Raw genomic sequence first — 19,303 nt, forward strand, 5'->3', positions numbered from 1 at the left:
TATCTAACTGAGAAAATGGTATAAACGCAAAAGAATATCTAGCTCTCTTATTTTAGCAAAATTCAATTGCTCGGGATTGAACGTACAAAAATATGTTTTAGCTTTTTGATTTAAAAAATAATATCATAAAAAAAAAGAAAGCTGATATTGATAATTAGGTAAATCTTACTGCAAGACTGAAGCAAAATTTTTGGACGACACGATAAAGTGCAACCGCCAGTGTACACAAATTATGCAACAAATTAAAGAAAAACTGGTTGAAACTATTAAATAAAACCTCAATGTGAAGATTCAATATCAAACTGGGAAAGATTAAGTTTTATGAGTATATTAATTTGATATAATGTAAAATTTTTGGCAACTTTGGGACCTTGGAAAAACTTGTTTTCCAGAGGTGAAATCCAGGTTCTTCTGAAGTTCTTTGTTTTCTGAGTGCTTAAAACAAAAACATTTAAAATCATTTTTTTGGGCCATTTAGAAAAGGACACAAAATTTAGCTGACTATTCTGTCGAACAGTTATTATTGTAGTCTAATAGACATTAACAATATACAGGAAAAGAAAAAAACTGTGAAGATTAAATAAAATTATTCAATGAATCAGGTCAGAAGATTTACTTGCTTTGAATGGGAAAACAGACCAGAAGTGGTGTACTCTATTCAAAAATTATAACAAAGCGTAAAAAGTTTTTTTTAGTATATGTTAAGAACAATTTTTTACTGATTTTAGTTTTCCACCTATGTATGAAAGCATTTATCGATAAATAATTTTTGATCTCAACCGATCCATTGAAACGTTTTGAACATCTCCAAAGAACCTTCATATCCAGGCGGATAAAATAAAACGAGCACCGGTTCAGAAATACAGCTGAATTTTTTCAGTCCTTTTTTCGAAAAATCTGTTTCTAAAAATAGAACAATTAGGTTGATGTAAATTTTTCATAGGGTACAAATATACCCAATCAAAACTTGATCCAGTATTAAATAGACGGTTAGATGAATACAATGATGGATTTTTTCTGAAGCGTTTTAAGAAAAAATCTGTTTGAACAGAAGTATAGATATCATTGAGAATGATCATTAATAAAATCTTAAAAGTACAGCGTAATAATTTGGAATTTCGCAGCTTGTTCTGGTTGTAGAATTTTTCAAGTGATATACTCACTTAGTTCGGGACAATGTTTGGGGTTTGATCAGAAGATATATTGATTAATTTGATTGTCAAAAGGCGCTAAATTGCTTGATTTTGAATGAAATTTTTACCATATCTCTTGAACGACATCTGTTATTGGATCTATTCTGTTTCGACCCCTCCCCCCCCAATGTTTTTTATGAGCCGCAGTTAGAAATTATGTGTTGTTATATAGCACGTTGTACGAAAATAGCACATGCTCCTGGGGGTCATAAAAAATTTATTTTCACTAAGCTGGGGGGGGGGGGGGGGGACAGAATAGATCCCTATAATTTTATATGCAACCACCAACATGTCTTTTCATTGCTTTAAAAACGTAATTGGTCTCAGATGCAGTTGCCAATGAATGTTCACGGTGGTCCAGTTGCCCAAGTACATTGTGGGAACTCGGGGGGTGGGGGGGGGGGGGGGGGAGGGAGGGGGAGGGTTCATACAATAACGCTCATACTTTGAACCACACCTTGGAATCTAGTTTGATTAAAACGAATGGCAAACATCAATGTTTTTGTCTAAAAAATCCAGGGTCAAATTAACCCGGAGCTAAAATTTGGAGGCAATCCAATTATGAATAAATTATAATTAAAAGTAGTTTTTGAAAACGCACATGGAGTAACGCGTGCTATTTGAATCGTGCAATATGAGGTTTAGACCCTGAATCTGCAAAAATGTCGGTGCTAAATCTGCTAATTTCGGATACTAAATTAGTGACCCTATATCAACCCTTTGCAATAGACTGCATACGGCTTCTGTGTTTTGTCGCGATTGTCGAGCTCACAGCATAATTTACGGCGATTTCACCATCAATTTTGGTTAAAAAAATAAGAAAATAAAATTCAAACAATCTTTGGAGTTCCTTGGTTTCAAAAATAGGCAAATCATTGCAGTAAATTGCAAATGTTTTGTCGAGTTTTTCCACAAACATTGGGAAAATTGTATTTACTGACAAAGCGAAGATGACATACTATACTCAAGTAAATTTAACTCTTTCGTTAGCTATTCTACCGCAGACTCCACAGAATAAATGAGATCTTGTCATTAGCAAAATCGTAGAAACAACGATCTAACTGAGAAATTTATTTTTAAATGACTTAAAATTATAAACGCAATAGATATACTTAGCTTCCCTATTGTAGAAAAAATCCAATTTCTCAGGCTTAAACACAAGTCTCTTATTCAAAAAAGAGAAAGTTTACTACGACCATCAAATATAAAACACTGTAAGCCTGAAGCAACAATTGTGGTAAAAAAGCCGACTCCTTGGTTTATTATGACAAATTAATGTACCGTCGTCAGTGTACCAAAATTATGCAACAAATTAAAAACAACTGGGAGAACGATGAAGTTAAACCCAAAGTGAAGCTTCAGAAACAAACGGGTAAATGTTAAAATTCTATCACTATCTTACAAAGAAAGTAGAACTCCGCCAATCTGCAAAAAACCTGAAATTGATGCGGAAAGAGTTCAGGAATTTTTGAAACAAAACGGTAACAAGTTAGGAAACATTAAGCAAGTAATTATCAACCAAATTTTCGATTTAAGTTTTTATAATCATATCAATGAATCTGAGTTCATCATTTCTACTAACGAAATCCTTGATATACAATGTTTTGATTGTTATGATATTAATATCCTCAAAATGAAACCCTTGACGGTCATTTTATGCAGTTTTTTGTTCGTTTTTTTATCACAAAAAGAAAGTCTTTTTTAAGCTTAAAACCAGCAAAAAATTGTAATTTCTTAAACCAAGAAAATGTAATGCTTCATTTAACTGTCGCTTAAATTCTTTTCTTCGAACGTTGGCGAATTTGATTAAAATCGAATTCCAACCAGATTAATGGAACGTGTTACTGATGTTCAGTTATTGAGTGAAAAACAATTTGGGTTCAAAACTGAAAATAGAACCGTCGATGCAGAGACATCATGATTTGAGTCGGTTAGAAACAGCTTAGTCGCCAAAAACCAATAAACTATGAAAAAAAATTCTAGAGTTCATGCAAGAGTTCGTAAATCGTACATGCAGTGTAGCTCAGAGGATTTTCACTTTGTCAATTAGTGTTCTATTACTTCAGATTGATCTTCCCACAGGTCAGTTCGAGGACTACTTTTTTCAAATCTTTTATAATCGACCTGAAATCCGTGGGCAACATCAACAAGATACCATTTAGTATTCAAATGACAACTATAAACAAACAACATCAAATATGGACTCTACAACGAACTGTAAGAACATGCTATTCAAAACCACACTGACCCCAATCTTAGAGCAAGATAAAAGCATAATTATTGCAGCAAACAAAAAAGTAAGAAACCGAACTATAAACTGAACAGGGAAGCTTTGTAATTAGGTTAATTTTTTTGAACTTTTTACACGACGGCCTTGTTATAGAGTGTTTAGATGCAAGTGTTCCCGAGCTAAAAGCATTAATTACGGTATTCGGCGATCTCAATATCATTTTAAATCAATTTGTACAGAAACAAAAAAAATCCTCAAGGAACCATTGCAGTGTCTGGGGTCAAAAAAACCAACTCACTGCAGAAATTTGAAAAAAAACTTTACCAAATTTTTGTTACAAACATCGAGAAAAAACAGTAACCAACAAATCAAAGAACCCACAACATCACTCAAATAATTTGCTCTACTTCGTTAGTTGTTCCAGCAGAGATTCTATAGAGGAGATAATATCTCGGCAATTGCATATTTTTAGGAACAACCATCTAACTTACAAATGAATTCAAAAAAACTAATACCCAAAAGCATTAGATACCTTGAGTTTTTTATTGAAGAAAAAATCACAATTCCTAGCTTGAATTTATGAAATAAGCAACATTAATGAAGAAAGAGATAGCTAGTATTTTTAGACAAACAGGTGACATGTAAAACAGAAGTTTAACAACTGAGCACTAGTCAAGATTCGATAGAAGTCATTTCAATTTTTAAAATAAAATCAGTGAATCTAAAGACAGCAATTCTTTTAACGAGTTTCAATTTCAGCATTGTTTCGACTGTTATGATTTCAACTTTTGTCATCGTTAAAACCATGACCGCCGTTTTGAGCAATTGTTTTGTTCTTTGACTGGAAACGAACGTGACAAAAAATTTATTTGAGCTTGAAACTAGCAAAACCTTGATTCTTTTCTGGAAAAAAAATTAAATCGTTTTGGTTCTTGGCATAAACACTTTTCATCCAACTATTGTCATTTTTTGAAAAAAAATACAAAAAAAAATAACGGAACTTGTTCAGCTATTGATTGAAAAACCATTTGGTTTTAAAAGTAACGGAGTAACGTTGATGCATTTTTATAGTTTAGTCATTTAAAAATTTGTTAGCTGCTAAAACCAATAAACAAAGAAAATATTTCGGAGAATTGTTGCAAGAGTTCGTAAAACTTACAGGCAGTGTAGCTCAGTGGATTTTTCGTTTTCCAATGAGTGTTCTAAAAACAAAGACTGATCTTCCCACGGATCAGTTCAAGGACCACTTTTTCAATCTGCTTTTAATTGAACTGACAATCGTGAGCAACAGCAAGAGGTTATTACTAAGTATGCAGACGATCCAACACAGAGATCCAAAACAGAGAGCAAGATGAAAGCATGATTATTCCAGAAAACAAAAAAGGAAAATAAAATAAAAATTGAACAAAATATTTTGAAATTAAATTAACTTTTTTGAACTTTTAAAACGACTGCTTTGTTGTAAAATATTTAGATTTAAGTGTTCCCGAGTTTTAATATCTCAGCAATGGCAATTTTTTAGAAATAATTATCTATATGAAAAACGAACTCTAATAACTCAAATCAAAATCTCTTTTGAGTTTTCCATTGAAGAAAACATACAATTTCTTTTCATTGAACGTATAAAGTTACCAACAGGATATGACTCTAGTTATAGCCAAATAGGTAACAGTAACAAGTTAACAACTGAGCACTAGTCAAGGTTCCATAAAAATCACTTTAAATTTTGTTTTTTAAAAAATCAGTGAATCTAAAGAGATCAATTCTTCTGACGAGTGTAAATAGCAATAATGTTTCGATTGTTATGATTTCAAATTTTTTATTTTTGAAAACCTGATGCCTGTGTTGAGAAGTTTATATTTGATTGGGAACTTGCGTGAAAAGAAAGTTTTGAGCTTGAAACTAGCAAAACCGTTAACCTTTTCTGACAAAAATGAAGTGATTTTGGTTCTTGGCACAAACCCTTTTCTTTCCAATATTGTCATTTTTTTTGAAAAAAAAACAAAAAAGATTAAGGGAACGAGTTCAGCTATTGATTGAAAAACTATTTGATTTAGAAAATAACGGAGAAACGTTGATGCATTTTTTGAGTTGAGTTATTTAAAAACTTTTTAGTTGCCAGAAACCAATAAACAATGAACACACTTTTGAGAATTTCTGCATGAGTTCGTAAATTGTACAAGTAGTATAGCTCAGAGTATTTTTCGTTCTTCAATGAGTGTCCTATTAATTTAAACTGATCTTCCCACGGATCAGTTCGTTCGGGGACTACAATATCAATTTGCTTATAATTGAACTGATATTTGTGAGCAACAGCAATAGATTACTGTTAATTATGCAAACGACACAAGCATGGACAACAAATTGTAAGAACTTGCTGTTCAAAAACAAACTGATCCAAAACTGAGAGTAAGATGAAAGCATAATTTTACCAGAAAACAAAAAAAGGAAAACAAAATAAAAATTGAAAGGAAATTTTTGAAAGTAAATTAACTTTTTTGAACTTTCAAAACGATTTCATTGTTGTAAATTATTTAGATTTAAGTGTTCCTGAGTCAAAATAAATTAAAATCACATTAAGATCGCCGAATACTGATTCGACGGTCTTAAAATCAATTTAGATCAAGTTTGAAAAAAAAACAAAAAACTCCTCAAGCAACCATTGTAGTGGCTGAAAATGAAAAGCACCGCAGTCAATTCACTGCTGTAAATTGATAAGACTTATTCAACATTTTGTTAAAAACGTCGGGAAGAAAATCGTAACTAACAAATCGAAACCCCAAAAAATCACTCAATTAATTTTCTCTATTTCGTTAGCTGCTCCCCATCAAATTTTAACGAGTTCAAATTGCAACACTGTTTCGATTGTTATTATTTCATGTTTGTTACTGTTGAAAACTTGACACCCGTCTTGAGCAGCTGTATTCTTCTTTGACTGGAAACCTGCGTGAAAAGAAATTTTTGACCATGAAACTAGCATATTTTTTGGCGACTTCTGAAAAAAAACGAAATGGTTTTGGTTCATTTTTCTCGCATAAAGTCTTTTCTTCCATTTCTGTCAAATTTTCTGAAAAAATACAAACCAGATTAATTAAATTTCAGCTATTTATTGAGAAATAATTTGGTTCAAAAAATAAAGGAGAATCGTTGATGCATTTTTTTAGTTGTGTCGGTTAGAGACAGGTTAGTTGCCAAGAATTTATTTTGTAAAGAGTTATTTGAACAATCCGACAGCCTGCGCACCAAAGATTTGATTACTAAAGATTCTGAAACAGAACATCTAAAAAAATTTTACGCATTTTATTGACTGGCTAGTTGAAAATAAATTGACTCTAAATTCAGATAAAACTAAACACATTGTCTTTTAAAGAAACCAAGAGAAACGCGAAATAAATATTGGACAAGAACGCACTGAAAACAAGTTATTGATATTTTGTCTTATGTTTTTTTTGGAAAAATTTATTCTCCTTAGCGAAAAAGGAGGAGTATTATGTATTTGCTGATCGGTATGTCTTTTGCGTTTTAGCTACTGCTATTGCAATTCGGACGTTTGTTAGAAAACACTAATGTTTCCGTGGATCCACCCTTTTGTTGTTTTTGAGGTAGTATTATTGTTCCGACTTCACTTGTGGGGGGGAGGAGAGGAACTATATACTCAATGGTTTTTTTGTACAGACCATTTTGGCCGATCGATATATTGATCGTAGAGAAATGTGAGTGGCATCATTAAAAAGCTCCTCCAGCGTAGAATTCCATACTAAAAAGATTTTTTGAATTTCTTTTTTTTTCGAGGAGTTATCGAGGATTGAAGTTTTGTGTAAACACGGAATATTTAGCATGATTTTGATCACTTTTAGTGTAATTTTTCTTCATATTAAGATATTTTTTTATTAAATTATTATTTCAAAATTATATTTCACGCCACAAAATGAAACAATTTTGATTTCCTTATAAACGAAAAATGATAAAAAAGACTAGTTCTGGTCTCATAGGGAAGTTTAATATTTGAATAGGGAAGTTAAAGATTTGAATATTTGAAAAAAATTGGAAATCTATTTGAGAACTTTTTTAGAAAACATTTCTTATTTTTGTTTTCTTGTGTCACCTAGAGACTAGTCTTTTTTATCTGGGTTCCGTTAAAGAAAAAACTGATTCACAGTCAAATGAAGCCCAATGAAAAAAAAATGTTTTTATGGGATCGCTCATGTTTCATTTTTGGCTTCGACTGAGTTTTCGTAATTTTAAATGTAATTTTGATTTTATTCTTGAAGTTTTACTAAATTTTGGAGTCCTATGGCATAGTCTTGCTAACTAAAAGTGCAAAAAGTTTCGTAATGCGCATTAAGTGAACCTATCTAGAGCTTTCAGTGGACAGCTAATGGCTGTTGAGACTTTAAAAATGAAAGTCAGTTTGAGTGTTTCAGTAATGACAGGACCCCCTTCCTTTCTAATGAAACCAAAATTATTCTGGTTAGCGGTTTAGTCTTGTGAACATTTGTTATATGACTTCAATGCCACAAATTTTCAAAAAATTTAATAAAAAATTTTGGAAATTTTTCTATTTTTGGCTCTTCTTGAAATCTTATCACATTATCCTGATATTGATATCTCCCAATGGCTTGAAGTATATTTTTAGTGGATCATTGATAAAGTTTTCAAGGAAAAACTTATAGCTTAAAAGGCTTCGACACTTTCTTCTCGCACAATTTTACTGAATTTTTGGCTTTTGTCTGTATTTGTTGTGTTGTTTTTCTATGGTCATAAGACTTATTGCGATGTCTTATTGATTACATATGCATGAAAACAATCCTTGTCCTCCAGTTGAAGCATAAGCTTCAATTTTGTGTGTTTATTGACTTCCATTGGAAACTATTGAAATTAATGGCTGTTGAGACTATAAAAAAAATAACTCGAAGTTTTTTTTTGAAATTTAACCGACTTTATATTTATTTTTGTGACCTGTAAAACAGTCTCAGTAATGATCGGACAACTTTATTATCTACTTCAACCAAAATTAATCTACTTAGCGTTTTTATCTTCTAACTATTGGTGTTATGACTTCGATGCACTAGTTCTCATTTTTTGTTTTTGTTTTTGGATACCTTTTGCGTAATTTTTTGGTTCCTTTTGGAATCTTAACACATTATCCTACTATTGAAAGTCGCCTTGGCTTAGAGATGACATTCAATAGATCATACATAATGTTTTCAGAGAAAAGATTATGGATTAAATTGCATCGACACTTTCTATTGGCATTTTTCTATTATGGTTATTTTCATGGTCAAGGACCTATTGTTATGTCCTTTTGATGACCTATGAATGATAAAAACCCTTGTTGTCTTATCAAAGCGTAACTTCGCCTATTCATTAGCTTACGTTTAAAGCTATTGAATTTAATGGCTTTCGTTGATACTAAGGAATTTCTCAAAAATTTTGTGGTTTTAATGTATTTGTTCATATTTGTTGATTTATTGGAGTCAAAAAGCTGGAAAAAATCCCATTGCTGTTAAAACTATAACTGAAAAAGGAACAATTTTTACGGTAAAGTTCATTTTTTAATGGCTGCGGCACTTTTCTTGCTGATTTTTTTTTAATTTGCTGTTTTTGCCTTCCTCTATTCTTTAGGCAGCCAGACAAAAAAGTTGATCGACCGACAAGATTGTAATTGATGAGTGAATGAATGATGTATCCCGAAGCAGTCAGTTTGCTGCGAATGGTCTTAAAGTTTATATTATACATTTTTTATAATTTTAAGGATTTTTCAATTTTTTCAGCTTTCGTTGTTCTTTTCGTCAAAATATAACTTATTCTCATCATTGAGAGGTCCCATTCAATTTCATGTATTTTAATTTACATGCTTACGATGTGATATTATGACGTAAAAGATGTTTTGCTCTCCGGGCAATTTGCGTTTTCATCAAAAGATATGTGAGGGGTATTTTTTTGTTTCTTTTTTTTTCCTTTTGCACAATCGCGTAATAACAGATCCCAATGATTTTCAAATGTGGCCCAATTGAATTTATTTATTCATTTGGTATAACTTTAACTGAATTAATATAAATAGAAATTGAAATAAAAATACATAATATTCAGATAATAGATCATATTTTTAATGGCTTCACTAATTTGTGTTATAGCAACGTTTTTTAATTTGTTGTTCGTATTTTTGTGAGTTTTTCTGCTTCTTGAATGTATTTGGTTTAAAAATACTGACTGAGTTTTGAATTTCGCCTGATTGTTTCTCTTTTTGTCAACTTTTCACCTCGTCTGATTGAAGAAAAATCCCATTTGATGAGTATTAAGAAAATAAGTAAATTTTTGCAGCTAGGGTTTTGTCTGATTGTAATTTGACGTTGTTACTAGGTGCTTTAGATTTAGATATTTGGTTTTTGCCGTGCCAAGAAGTTTTTGTTTTTGCCTTTTTTGTTCCTGTTGTTTTTTCCCGCAGTCTGTTCATCGGAAAATCTCGTTTTAACGAGGCATGGCATTATTTAGTTTAGTTATTAGTTAGGTTATGTGACGATTTTTTAAACTCAAACATCTTTGCAAAAATTTAAGTCAAAAGACAGATAAGTCAAAAATATAGCTGAGGGTGGGTCGGAACATCATGTGCGAACGCACATTAACGAGCCTCCTTGTACTTTGATTTGTTCTCGTTGATCGATTGTTAAGACCCAAACACATACATATCAATTCTTCCAGCAATAGTTGATGCATTTGAGGTTTTGGTCAGACCGAAGAGACCAAAAAAGAGCCATTGGTCAGATGGCGGGCGCGACTCAATTTTTTCAGACCATTGAGCTGGGCTTCACCGGAATTCCCCGTCCACAACCCAAGTCGGTCTGGCTAATAGTTGTCTTGGGTCGCGAACCTCATTCTGTGCGTTTACACTAGTTTTTTTTAGAAATCATATATTAATCGTTCCTTACAATTTTTTTTTAAATTATACATCGAGCATTTTTCAAATTGATCTGCATATATCTATGAAACGTTAAGACATCTTGTTGAGCATTAGAACAAATTCCGGCTTTTTTTGCAAAAATCTGACAATATTTGAAGAACGACGCAGGATTTGAGTACTCTCGTCATCCGGGTATAAACTGTACCGCAGTAAAACAAGTTGAAAGACAGACCATATAATAAATTACTTACTTGGTTGTGGATATCGTCGAGGCATTTTAGATAATTTAGTTAATAGAATAATGAATTGTAATATAAAAATTAAGGAACAATTGCTGCAATCACTTTAACAGGATTGAAAAAATGTAGCGAATTGGTCATAAATATGCAGCACAAATGTGTCATTTTGCAAAACTGTTAACTACTTATAAACAACAAAACTAACTACAAAAAGTAAACAGCGCCGATTATAACCTGTGTCAATAAAAAATAATAAAGATTTCCCACCAATATCCTGAATTTAGGGTAAATCTATTTAGTGCGTGTCTATAGAATAAAAAACGGTAATGGTAAGTTAAAAATCCGGTTATTTTCAGGAAATAATCTGTATTATAAAGATCTGGTTGTGTTATATTTCAAACGTTTTTCTTTAACATTACCAATTTTCAGAGCAAAATCTGTTCTCAAAGTTCTCAAAGCTTTCCATTTTTCTTCAAAACTTTTGAACTAAATTATTCGTGATGAGAATATTATCGTCTTTCAGTGAACAAACGTGTTGAAAGTTTTAAATTATCTGTAATTGATATACTTGAGACGCGATTTTTCTATTCGACCCTGATTAAAAAATTGCCAATAAAATTGTGAAAACATCTATCAAATCTAATACTTCTGTGTAATCTTTTAAAGGTCTGCGCTCAAGTGATTTTCCCATAGAAAATTTCTAAATAATCCCAGGACAAAAATTTGGTTTAGCGCGAATTTGCGAAACACATTTTTTTTAAAGTTGTTATAATAAAAAATTTGGGTTTATTGTGAAACTGCGAAATGTATATTTTTTTCAGTTGTTATAAAAGAGAAAGGGGTTACAATTTGGGTTATTAAATTGAGGGAAAACAAGATTTTTGTTTTTTGTATGCTATTGTCCGCTGAGCTAGTACCACCCTAAGTTCATAAACTTATGCTAGTGGGGGCTTCCTTTAATAACTAATGATCCGTGAATAATAACATGCCGAGCATCGTTGAATTGCTCCATTGCGTGCGTGAAAATAATAAAACCCGCACTATTTTATTCCTAGTTAAGGGTATTTTCTTCTAGTAATGCCACTGTATTATAACCAGGCGCTGGTTATTGGAGAATGAGCAAATAATTATCAGTGAGTGGTATATTTTTGAGGTATTTGAGAACACAGAGAAAAAAGTTTGTTCAGCCTTTTGATCCGTTTCCTGGTTGACTATGGAAAAGGTGGCTATTCCAAATCTGGTTTGATTGCTGATTTTTGAAGTCAATTTCCTTTAAATACGCGGGCTAAGGTGTAAAACAACCCACCACTTTGGCGCGTGAAATAAAGCACTACCTGATGAAAAAAGGTGCTTGTTGTATTTACTTTTGTGTTTTTTGAACAATGTATAACACACAGACAGACCACTATCAACCGTTTGTTTTGTTGTTTATTTGAAATAAGGGTTTGTTACAAATTTTAGGCATATGGGAATTCAATGCGCGCGTTCGCAGACAATAATGAGTATCGGAAATTCGTTGCTTAACTTTCAGAAAACAACAAACAAACAAACAGATTGCATTGTCTAACAAGAGTCCATGTAATTTGTTTTCCTGGTAAAGAAGAAAAATTGCGCATTCAAAGCCGTTGTTGATGATCAACGACATTTTTGAACTTGATTTTCTGATGCTGTACAGCATAACGTCAGATCCACGTTTTCTGATAACCTCTGCTTGAGGCTGAAAGAGGCTAAAAATTATAAAAAAAGACAAATAAACCTGATTTGGTTTTGAAATAAAAAGTTACTTGAAATAGAAAGTTAACAAATAGAAAGTATCAATTTAATTGTGATTTATCTGTCAAAAAAGATTGCTTGAAAAAAAACGAAACATTAGTGAAAAGATCGTTTTTAACAGGCAGTATTAAGAAACAAGATTTCTTTATATCGTTTTTAAAAATCTTTGAGCATCATCAAACGTTTTTTGCTAAAATTTATTTATAACCTCTCCTCAGTGTTTTAAAATTACGGCCCATCAATCATTGTTTCCTAAATTTAAAAAAAAAACGCTTAAAAAATGATTTCTCAAAAAATCATCTCAGCAAAAACCAATCTTAAAAAATAGGTTTTTATGTGAAAAGGCAGAGCTTAAATTGCTGGATAGAATTGTTAAATCAAAAACAAGAAATCAGTGTGACTGAACTAAGAACGACATTATATTCTCTCGAGTCAAAGAAAGGCTGAATATTTTACAGGTCAGTAATTTAGGATAAATATTTGTGATTTAAAAATCAAGAAATATGCACTTTACTTACCAAAATAATTGCTCTTATTTCATAACTCTTGCAATCGATCAGCAGATAGCTCTTCTACTCAAAGCACCATTAACTCTCAGATAAATTTTTGAAAGATGTTTTGATGACTTAATTTGAACAACCAACGGAAAAAAAGATGAGTAGTTGAAGATGGACAATTCATTGCACAAACATCCTGAACTCACTTTAGAGAAAACTAACGAGAAATAAGAGTAATTTTTCCTAGATCTATCTTATTATTTTAATTATGTTCCACACTTCGTTGCAAGTGATATCAAAAACAATTGGCAATCTATAGGAATTGTGCTTCATTACAAAATGGAAAAACTTTTTGAGAAAAAACTATCTATAGAAAAATTAGGGCCAGAAACACTTGGGAAAGCTTTCCCAAAGCTCCGAATAATAATGAAAAAATTTTAGTACAGCCGCCGAAAAGGTGGTTTTTACTTCCCAAAAAGAGACAATTTGCTCACCCTATTTTAACTCAACTTATAAGAATGGTTTCGAATCACACGTGGTTTATGAGATTGATTGCTGCGGATGATGATGCTTTTCCCTTTATATTGGTTAAACCTTAGCAAAATAATTTACGATGAAATGAGACGTTTCAGCTAATTATCAAATTCAACAAAATTAAAAATCAGACAAACTTCGATTTCAGATTGCGTGAACCGTAAAGTGACTCGAAATTTTTTGATATATTCTCTAATGATTTTTTTGCGAAAAGATATAGTGAAGTTGATTTTACTTGACGAAGCATGTAATTAGGAAAATGTGAGTTTTTTAAATTGGTTTTTACGTCTTACAATGAAATATAGAACCCAATTAAATGTTAGAAACTCATTTTTCATAGCCGACTCTTTTTTTGAAAAAATTGGTCTGAGAGGTTTATGAATTATTATGCAAAAATGTGCTCAAAAATATAATCTACCTTTTTTTTGGTTGAAGCTTCTGTGTAATCTTAATCACAAGTTTAAGTCTCGCAACGATTGACTAAGGTTCGATTATCTTAAAATAATCTATAAAAATATATTCGTATCCACTGCTACATGATTTGAGTTATGCTAATTTTGTTCTGATCATTGATATTTTGCACTTTATCCCCCACTATTAACTTCAATTGGTAAAAGAACTTGGAGTCAAAAGAATATGCCCAATGTTACAAAAAAATTAAACGCCCAAAGGTCTATTGAATTCGACTGATTCTATGGAGACTGTCAACGTATTTGAATGAATTGTCACACCTTTATGAAATTCTTAGTCAGATTGTCAGTTTGTCTGTTTCCGAAAAATATCATTCCATAATTTTCAAATTAGAAAATTGCTAACAAATGTTTTAGAGAATCAGTGGAACGCGGAAGAAAAACCGCAGGATTCCTTTTTTATGTGGGTTGAACGGAAACAACACGTAAAAACTGAAAAGATGAGAGCTTAACTAATAATAACTAGCCAATAATTCAATAGTTCGATAATTTCAAAAACGCCAATATTTCTTGGAAGCAAAGATCTGGTGACTTTTGATGACCTATCCTTCTTACTGACTTTAATTCGGTTTTAATGGCGTTGTTATCATTGTCTTGGAGATGAGTGCTTTCTCTCTTAAATTGGTTCACAGATTATTCTTACAAATACAAGATGAAATTGAAATCATTTGGGTTTATTTCCAAGCTTTCTGTGCAAAGATTTCTTTTGTTGACAAAAGAACACTTTTATTTTTCTTAGTTATACCAGTTATTGGTTGCAGTCGTCATATAAGTGTAATATTAAGAACAATCTAGCACAAGAGTTTGTAATTATAGAACGGTTGTTTTCTAAATTGCAAAAATAAGCCCTAACAGAAACAAATCTAAACTCCGATGAATAAGCATACACTTTTAACTCAGAATGATCTCTAGTTATGAAGTGATAGGATAGTTGAAGTCAATTTGGAATTTTGTTTAGCTAAGATAGGATAACATACTAATTTTTTTTTGTTACTCATTGTTTTTTTTCACTTTCGGTAGCTTCTTGTAGCTTTAAACTAAAAAACGATTCAGTTAGAGTGGTTTGAACTTTTGTATAATTTTATCAAACGAAGAAATAGTGATAAAAGAATTAAACTTGGTTGAAGTAGAAAGACTTTGTTCCAGAATCAAATTAGTTTTAGTTAGAAAAAATGCTTCAGTTACATGACTGATAACATTGGATAAAATTTTGGTTGTGTTTTTGCTTGTGTTTGGGTTATCGCTTATTTCATTACTCGTTGAGTTTTGAACTTTTAAATAATGCTGATTGAAAAACTGATTTATGTGATTTTTGGATGTCAAAAATTGACTCAGTTCTCATTTTCTTTGTGTCCGGGCAAAACAGTCACAGACAAAACAGTCCCAGGCAAGCCGATCCCAGACAATACAGTACCAAATTTCGAAAAAAAAATCCAGACAAAACAGTCCCAGACTAAGCAGTACAGTAATTAAATAGGCAAAAAATTGTGTTTTAATTAGCTTAAAAAAGTTAATTGATATACAATTTTTAACACTATTTTACTTGGACTGTTTTGTCTGGGAATGTTTTTTGTGCTTTCCTGGGACTCTTCTGTCTGGGACTGTTTTAACTGTTCACCAAACAAAATATTTATCAATACTGAGAATAAAAATGCGATACTTAGGAAATAAATATCTAACTTGGTATCATACGAAATTTTGATAAACTTAGATATTGAACCTTTTAGATATCCTATGGAATTTTACGGCAATCCATTACACCTTTTCTATGCTCATCAATGTCCTTATTATACAAAATCTGAATAAGAACTTTCTAGGCACTGTCATTAGGTCTAAACGCCCACAATTGTTCAAAAAAATTGAAAAACATTTTAAATTTTAATTTTCTATATAGTTTTTTTGGTTAAAATCACAATTGGATTTAATACTAGTACAATTGTCTACTATTTCCTTGATACAATATAAATGTTCTGTTTTTAATTGTGTACTTCATTTTTAATGAAGCAAGAAAAAATAACATTTCTTAACGCTTGGCTATCGAATGAGACTATTAGTTTATCTTCGAGATTTTTCGAGATGGATGTTTTTTATTTAGCAATACAATGAGATCTCATGATTAATTTGTTAAACTTACTCTATTTCATAGTATATACATAATTTCGAAATTACCTTTGGCACTTTGGAAACCAACTAAAAATTTAAATTTTGATTTCATTATCATTTCTTATAGTATTAAAATTAAAATTTGTTCTACAGACAGAACCTGAACAAAAGATTAAAAAATTATATCAGGAAAAAAGCATTATTTCCACAAAAAAGCACTTTAGAGACTTTAAACAGCTTAAACTACATAAAATATAATAACCACAGATGTGCCATATCTCACGAAATCCTATGAAGCAACTGCATTTAATTTCAATTCGCACAACATGTTTCAACAGCGCTTTTATATTTATTGTCATGTCACAATTCAAGAAAAGAATTGATATGCATCGTTGTTAACCAAGTTAATATGTTTAAAACGCTTTCGGGTAAGAAGTCAAAGTTAGTCAAAAAAGTATAAAATAAAAAATAAGAGAATATTTTACATTTTACTTGATGAATTGTAGATTACAATATTGGACCCGAAGATACCAACCGTCTGTAAACAAAGAAAATAATTTTAAGTGTCTTTTCGTGAAATTACAAAAACACTCATTCAATTTTTGCATTCAGTTTTTGCAATCCTAGTCGACAAAAATAATGGATAATTTTTAAATATTAATAAGTTATAAAATTTTTGCAAAATTCTGGAAATAACAAACAAAATTTACAAAAATGTATAAAATTTTTATCCAACAATTTTAAGCGTTTTTAAAATTTGTTGTCTGCTCACGCAAATACCCTATGACATTTGCACTTCAAAACCTAAGCTTCAAAAGTTTCGAGTTTTCACAAAATGCTAATTTTTTGAACCTGACAGAAAGGAATCATTTGAAAAATATTTTCTTACCTTTGTGTTGGAGAACCACCGATTCCCTGGCTAAATTCGCAATTGTTGTTATTGTTTTTGTTTGTCAATAATTACATAATTTATCATTGTGGCAACAGAGTGAGCTTAATTAACCTGCTGGTAAAATAAATATTAATGCATTGGTAAATAAATTAATAAAACATTGAATGATTCAGAGTAAAAAAAAATTGGATATTTTATTTTTGAAAATTGGAGAAACTGAGAAGTTAAAAAGATTAATTTTGAGTTAACAATACAGCGGGTGCATCTTTAGTGAATAATAAAGTACAAACTAGTATAATAATAATAAGTGTACTACTAAATATAGTTCCAAAAATCTGGCAACAATTATTTGTGTCTTTTTTGAATTTTAGTCTTTTCGATAGCGGTGGGGGCTGCTACGGAAAGGAAAAAATGATAGGATGGATAAAAAGATCGGGGAACGTGAACAAAAAAGATATTGAACTGCTTTTTTAAGCTTCTTTTAGCTTTAAATTGACTTTGCTATTTCGGCCTCTTATGGCGCGAAATTTAGTTTGAAAAAAATTACTATAAAGCCTTATTTAATGGTGCCTTATTTGAAAGTATCGATTTATCTTTCTACCTATAACTATAACTACTACCTTCTGAATTTCTTGAGGTAATAAAAATTTTGTTCGTTCATATGTTCTATATTCTCAAATAAGTAGCACACAGCTAAAGCTGTTCATATATACCTTTATAGAAAGGGCACTATTAAATTTTGCCTTTTATTGTTATTTTACGATATCGATATCTTCCCTAATTATATTTTTTTGGGTCTAAAAACGATTCAAAAAAGTTTTCCTATAATTTTGGTGAACCACCCTTTCCGATATAAGTAACACATATGGGTGAAATTTAGCCTACTGGCGACTAAGCCGAAAAACAAAACAGCAAGTTAATTATTTGAGTTAATAATCTGCGCTCTGAGAATTCGGCAGAACTGAACGAAGAGGTGAAAATTACAGGAAAAGACACGCACGCCCTATTTGATCAAATGTGACAAATTTCCAAAAAGTGCCTCCATTGAAAAAAACTGCATTTCCAAATACGCCCCTTAAAGAAAAGGGAAAAGGAAATGCGTGTAGGGAGATCGTTGCTAGTGGGTAAGTGGGGAGGGAATGGGAGGGGTGGGGGGGGGGGGGGGGGTAGTTGAGGGAATAAGGGTAAGATAAGGGGGTGTTAGCGTTAGTGTCTTTTTGGAGATTTTCGATGGGTGGCTGCTAAAGGGTTTGATATGGGGGTGGGGAGGGGGGGGGGGTTCTATTATTGGGGGATACAGAAACAACCGCTAAATAGTTCTCGGTTGTTGATCATTTCGATCAACACTAACAAATTTGGGTACACAGCGCATTAATTTGAAACTCATTAATTGCAAAAATACTTCAGTAATACTAGTGTCGATCTAAAAAGTGTCCGACGATAGCTGTTATGTATTCTGTTTGAGAGCGAAAAGTGTAGACTTTATTGTTTTCATTTTTTATAAATTCTGAAATTTTATAATTTAAACACCTCTAGAAGAAGTTCTTTTGACTAAATTGGATCGTGCCAAATCAGTGACAAAAAGAACGAAAATGCTTGCTTGACCTAATTTAGAGTGTGTGGGAGAAACCCGGACCTTAGTGCCATAGTATTTCAGTACTGAAACATTGTATTCCAATTGTATATCGTCGGCCCAGTACTGTTTCAGTGTATCCTAAGAGTATGTTGCTACCTCATTATGTGCAGTTTATTCGCATAGATACTTTTTTTTCTGAAAATAGACTGTACATCCTGGTTTTGATTCCCATGATGTTCATAGCAAAATCATAGAAAATTGTGAAAATTTCGAAAAAAAAATTGAAATTTTGGGCGATGCACTTTTTGAGCATGATAATGCCTTACAATATTAAAACGTTGCAAGTAACGTATTAAGATTAGCAAAAAACCTGCCAAAACCAGTAAAAACACGCCGAAACCAGAAAATACACGCCGAGTGCCTAGAAACTGACAGATTTGGACCGAAATAGCAGATTTTTATGGTTTTTATTTCAGATTGTAATGGAATTTTGTATATGTCTTATAGTTTTTAGCCTAACGAAAACAGATACAGTACTGGGCCGACGATATACAACCGGAATGCTATGTTTCAGCACTGATATACTATGGGACTAGGGTCCGGGTTTTTAATTGAACCTTTTCAAAAATTCAGTTACGAATCAGAAAACAGCTCATACGTACTTATTACAAATGTTTTAGGAGAAACAAAATACTCATGACCATTTGTGCACAGAAGCACAATATATTAGAAACAAGAGGAGATTATCTATTGAAACAAGATTCAATATTTTGAATGTCACAAACGATATTGAATTTAAAGGTTCCTCAGCTGTCAAATACGGCTCGTCTAATTTGACAGGCATAATGTCAACGCAGTGAACTCAGCAAATTTACTTGATAACATCTAAGTAGAG

The 19,303-nt window shown here is 31.7% G+C and overlaps 1 protein-coding gene across 3 annotated transcripts in view; it reads right to left on the reverse strand.

The window, feature by feature from the left end:
* The window catches only part of LOC142354004 (transient receptor potential cation channel subfamily M member 3-like), a 127,202-nt gene extending 109,906 nt beyond the window's left edge, over nt 1-17,296 (reverse strand). Inside the window, exons 1-2 of one of the 3 annotated variants that reach the window (XM_075406254.1) lie at nt 16,830-17,296; nt 10,576-10,869 (exon numbers count right to left, since the gene is read on the reverse strand). In XM_075406254.1, the coding sequence (XP_075262369.1) occupies nt 10,576-10,600 (25 nt within the window). In that variant the 5' untranslated portion in view covers nt 10,601-10,869; nt 16,830-17,296. Of the gene's footprint in view, nt 1-10,575; nt 11,300-16,829 lie in introns of those variants that run through there. The other 2 variants (XM_075406255.1, XM_075406253.1) reach the window with 2 other exon arrangements.
* Between the last annotated feature and the right edge of the window lie 2,007 nt (nt 17,297-19,303).

The sequence above is a fragment of the Convolutriloba macropyga genome, chromosome 15 (assembly GCF_964194025.1).
Source record: "Convolutriloba macropyga chromosome 15, txConMacr16.3, whole genome shotgun sequence".
NCBI classification, from domain to species: Eukaryota; Metazoa; Xenacoelomorpha; order Acoela; family Convolutidae; genus Convolutriloba; species Convolutriloba macropyga.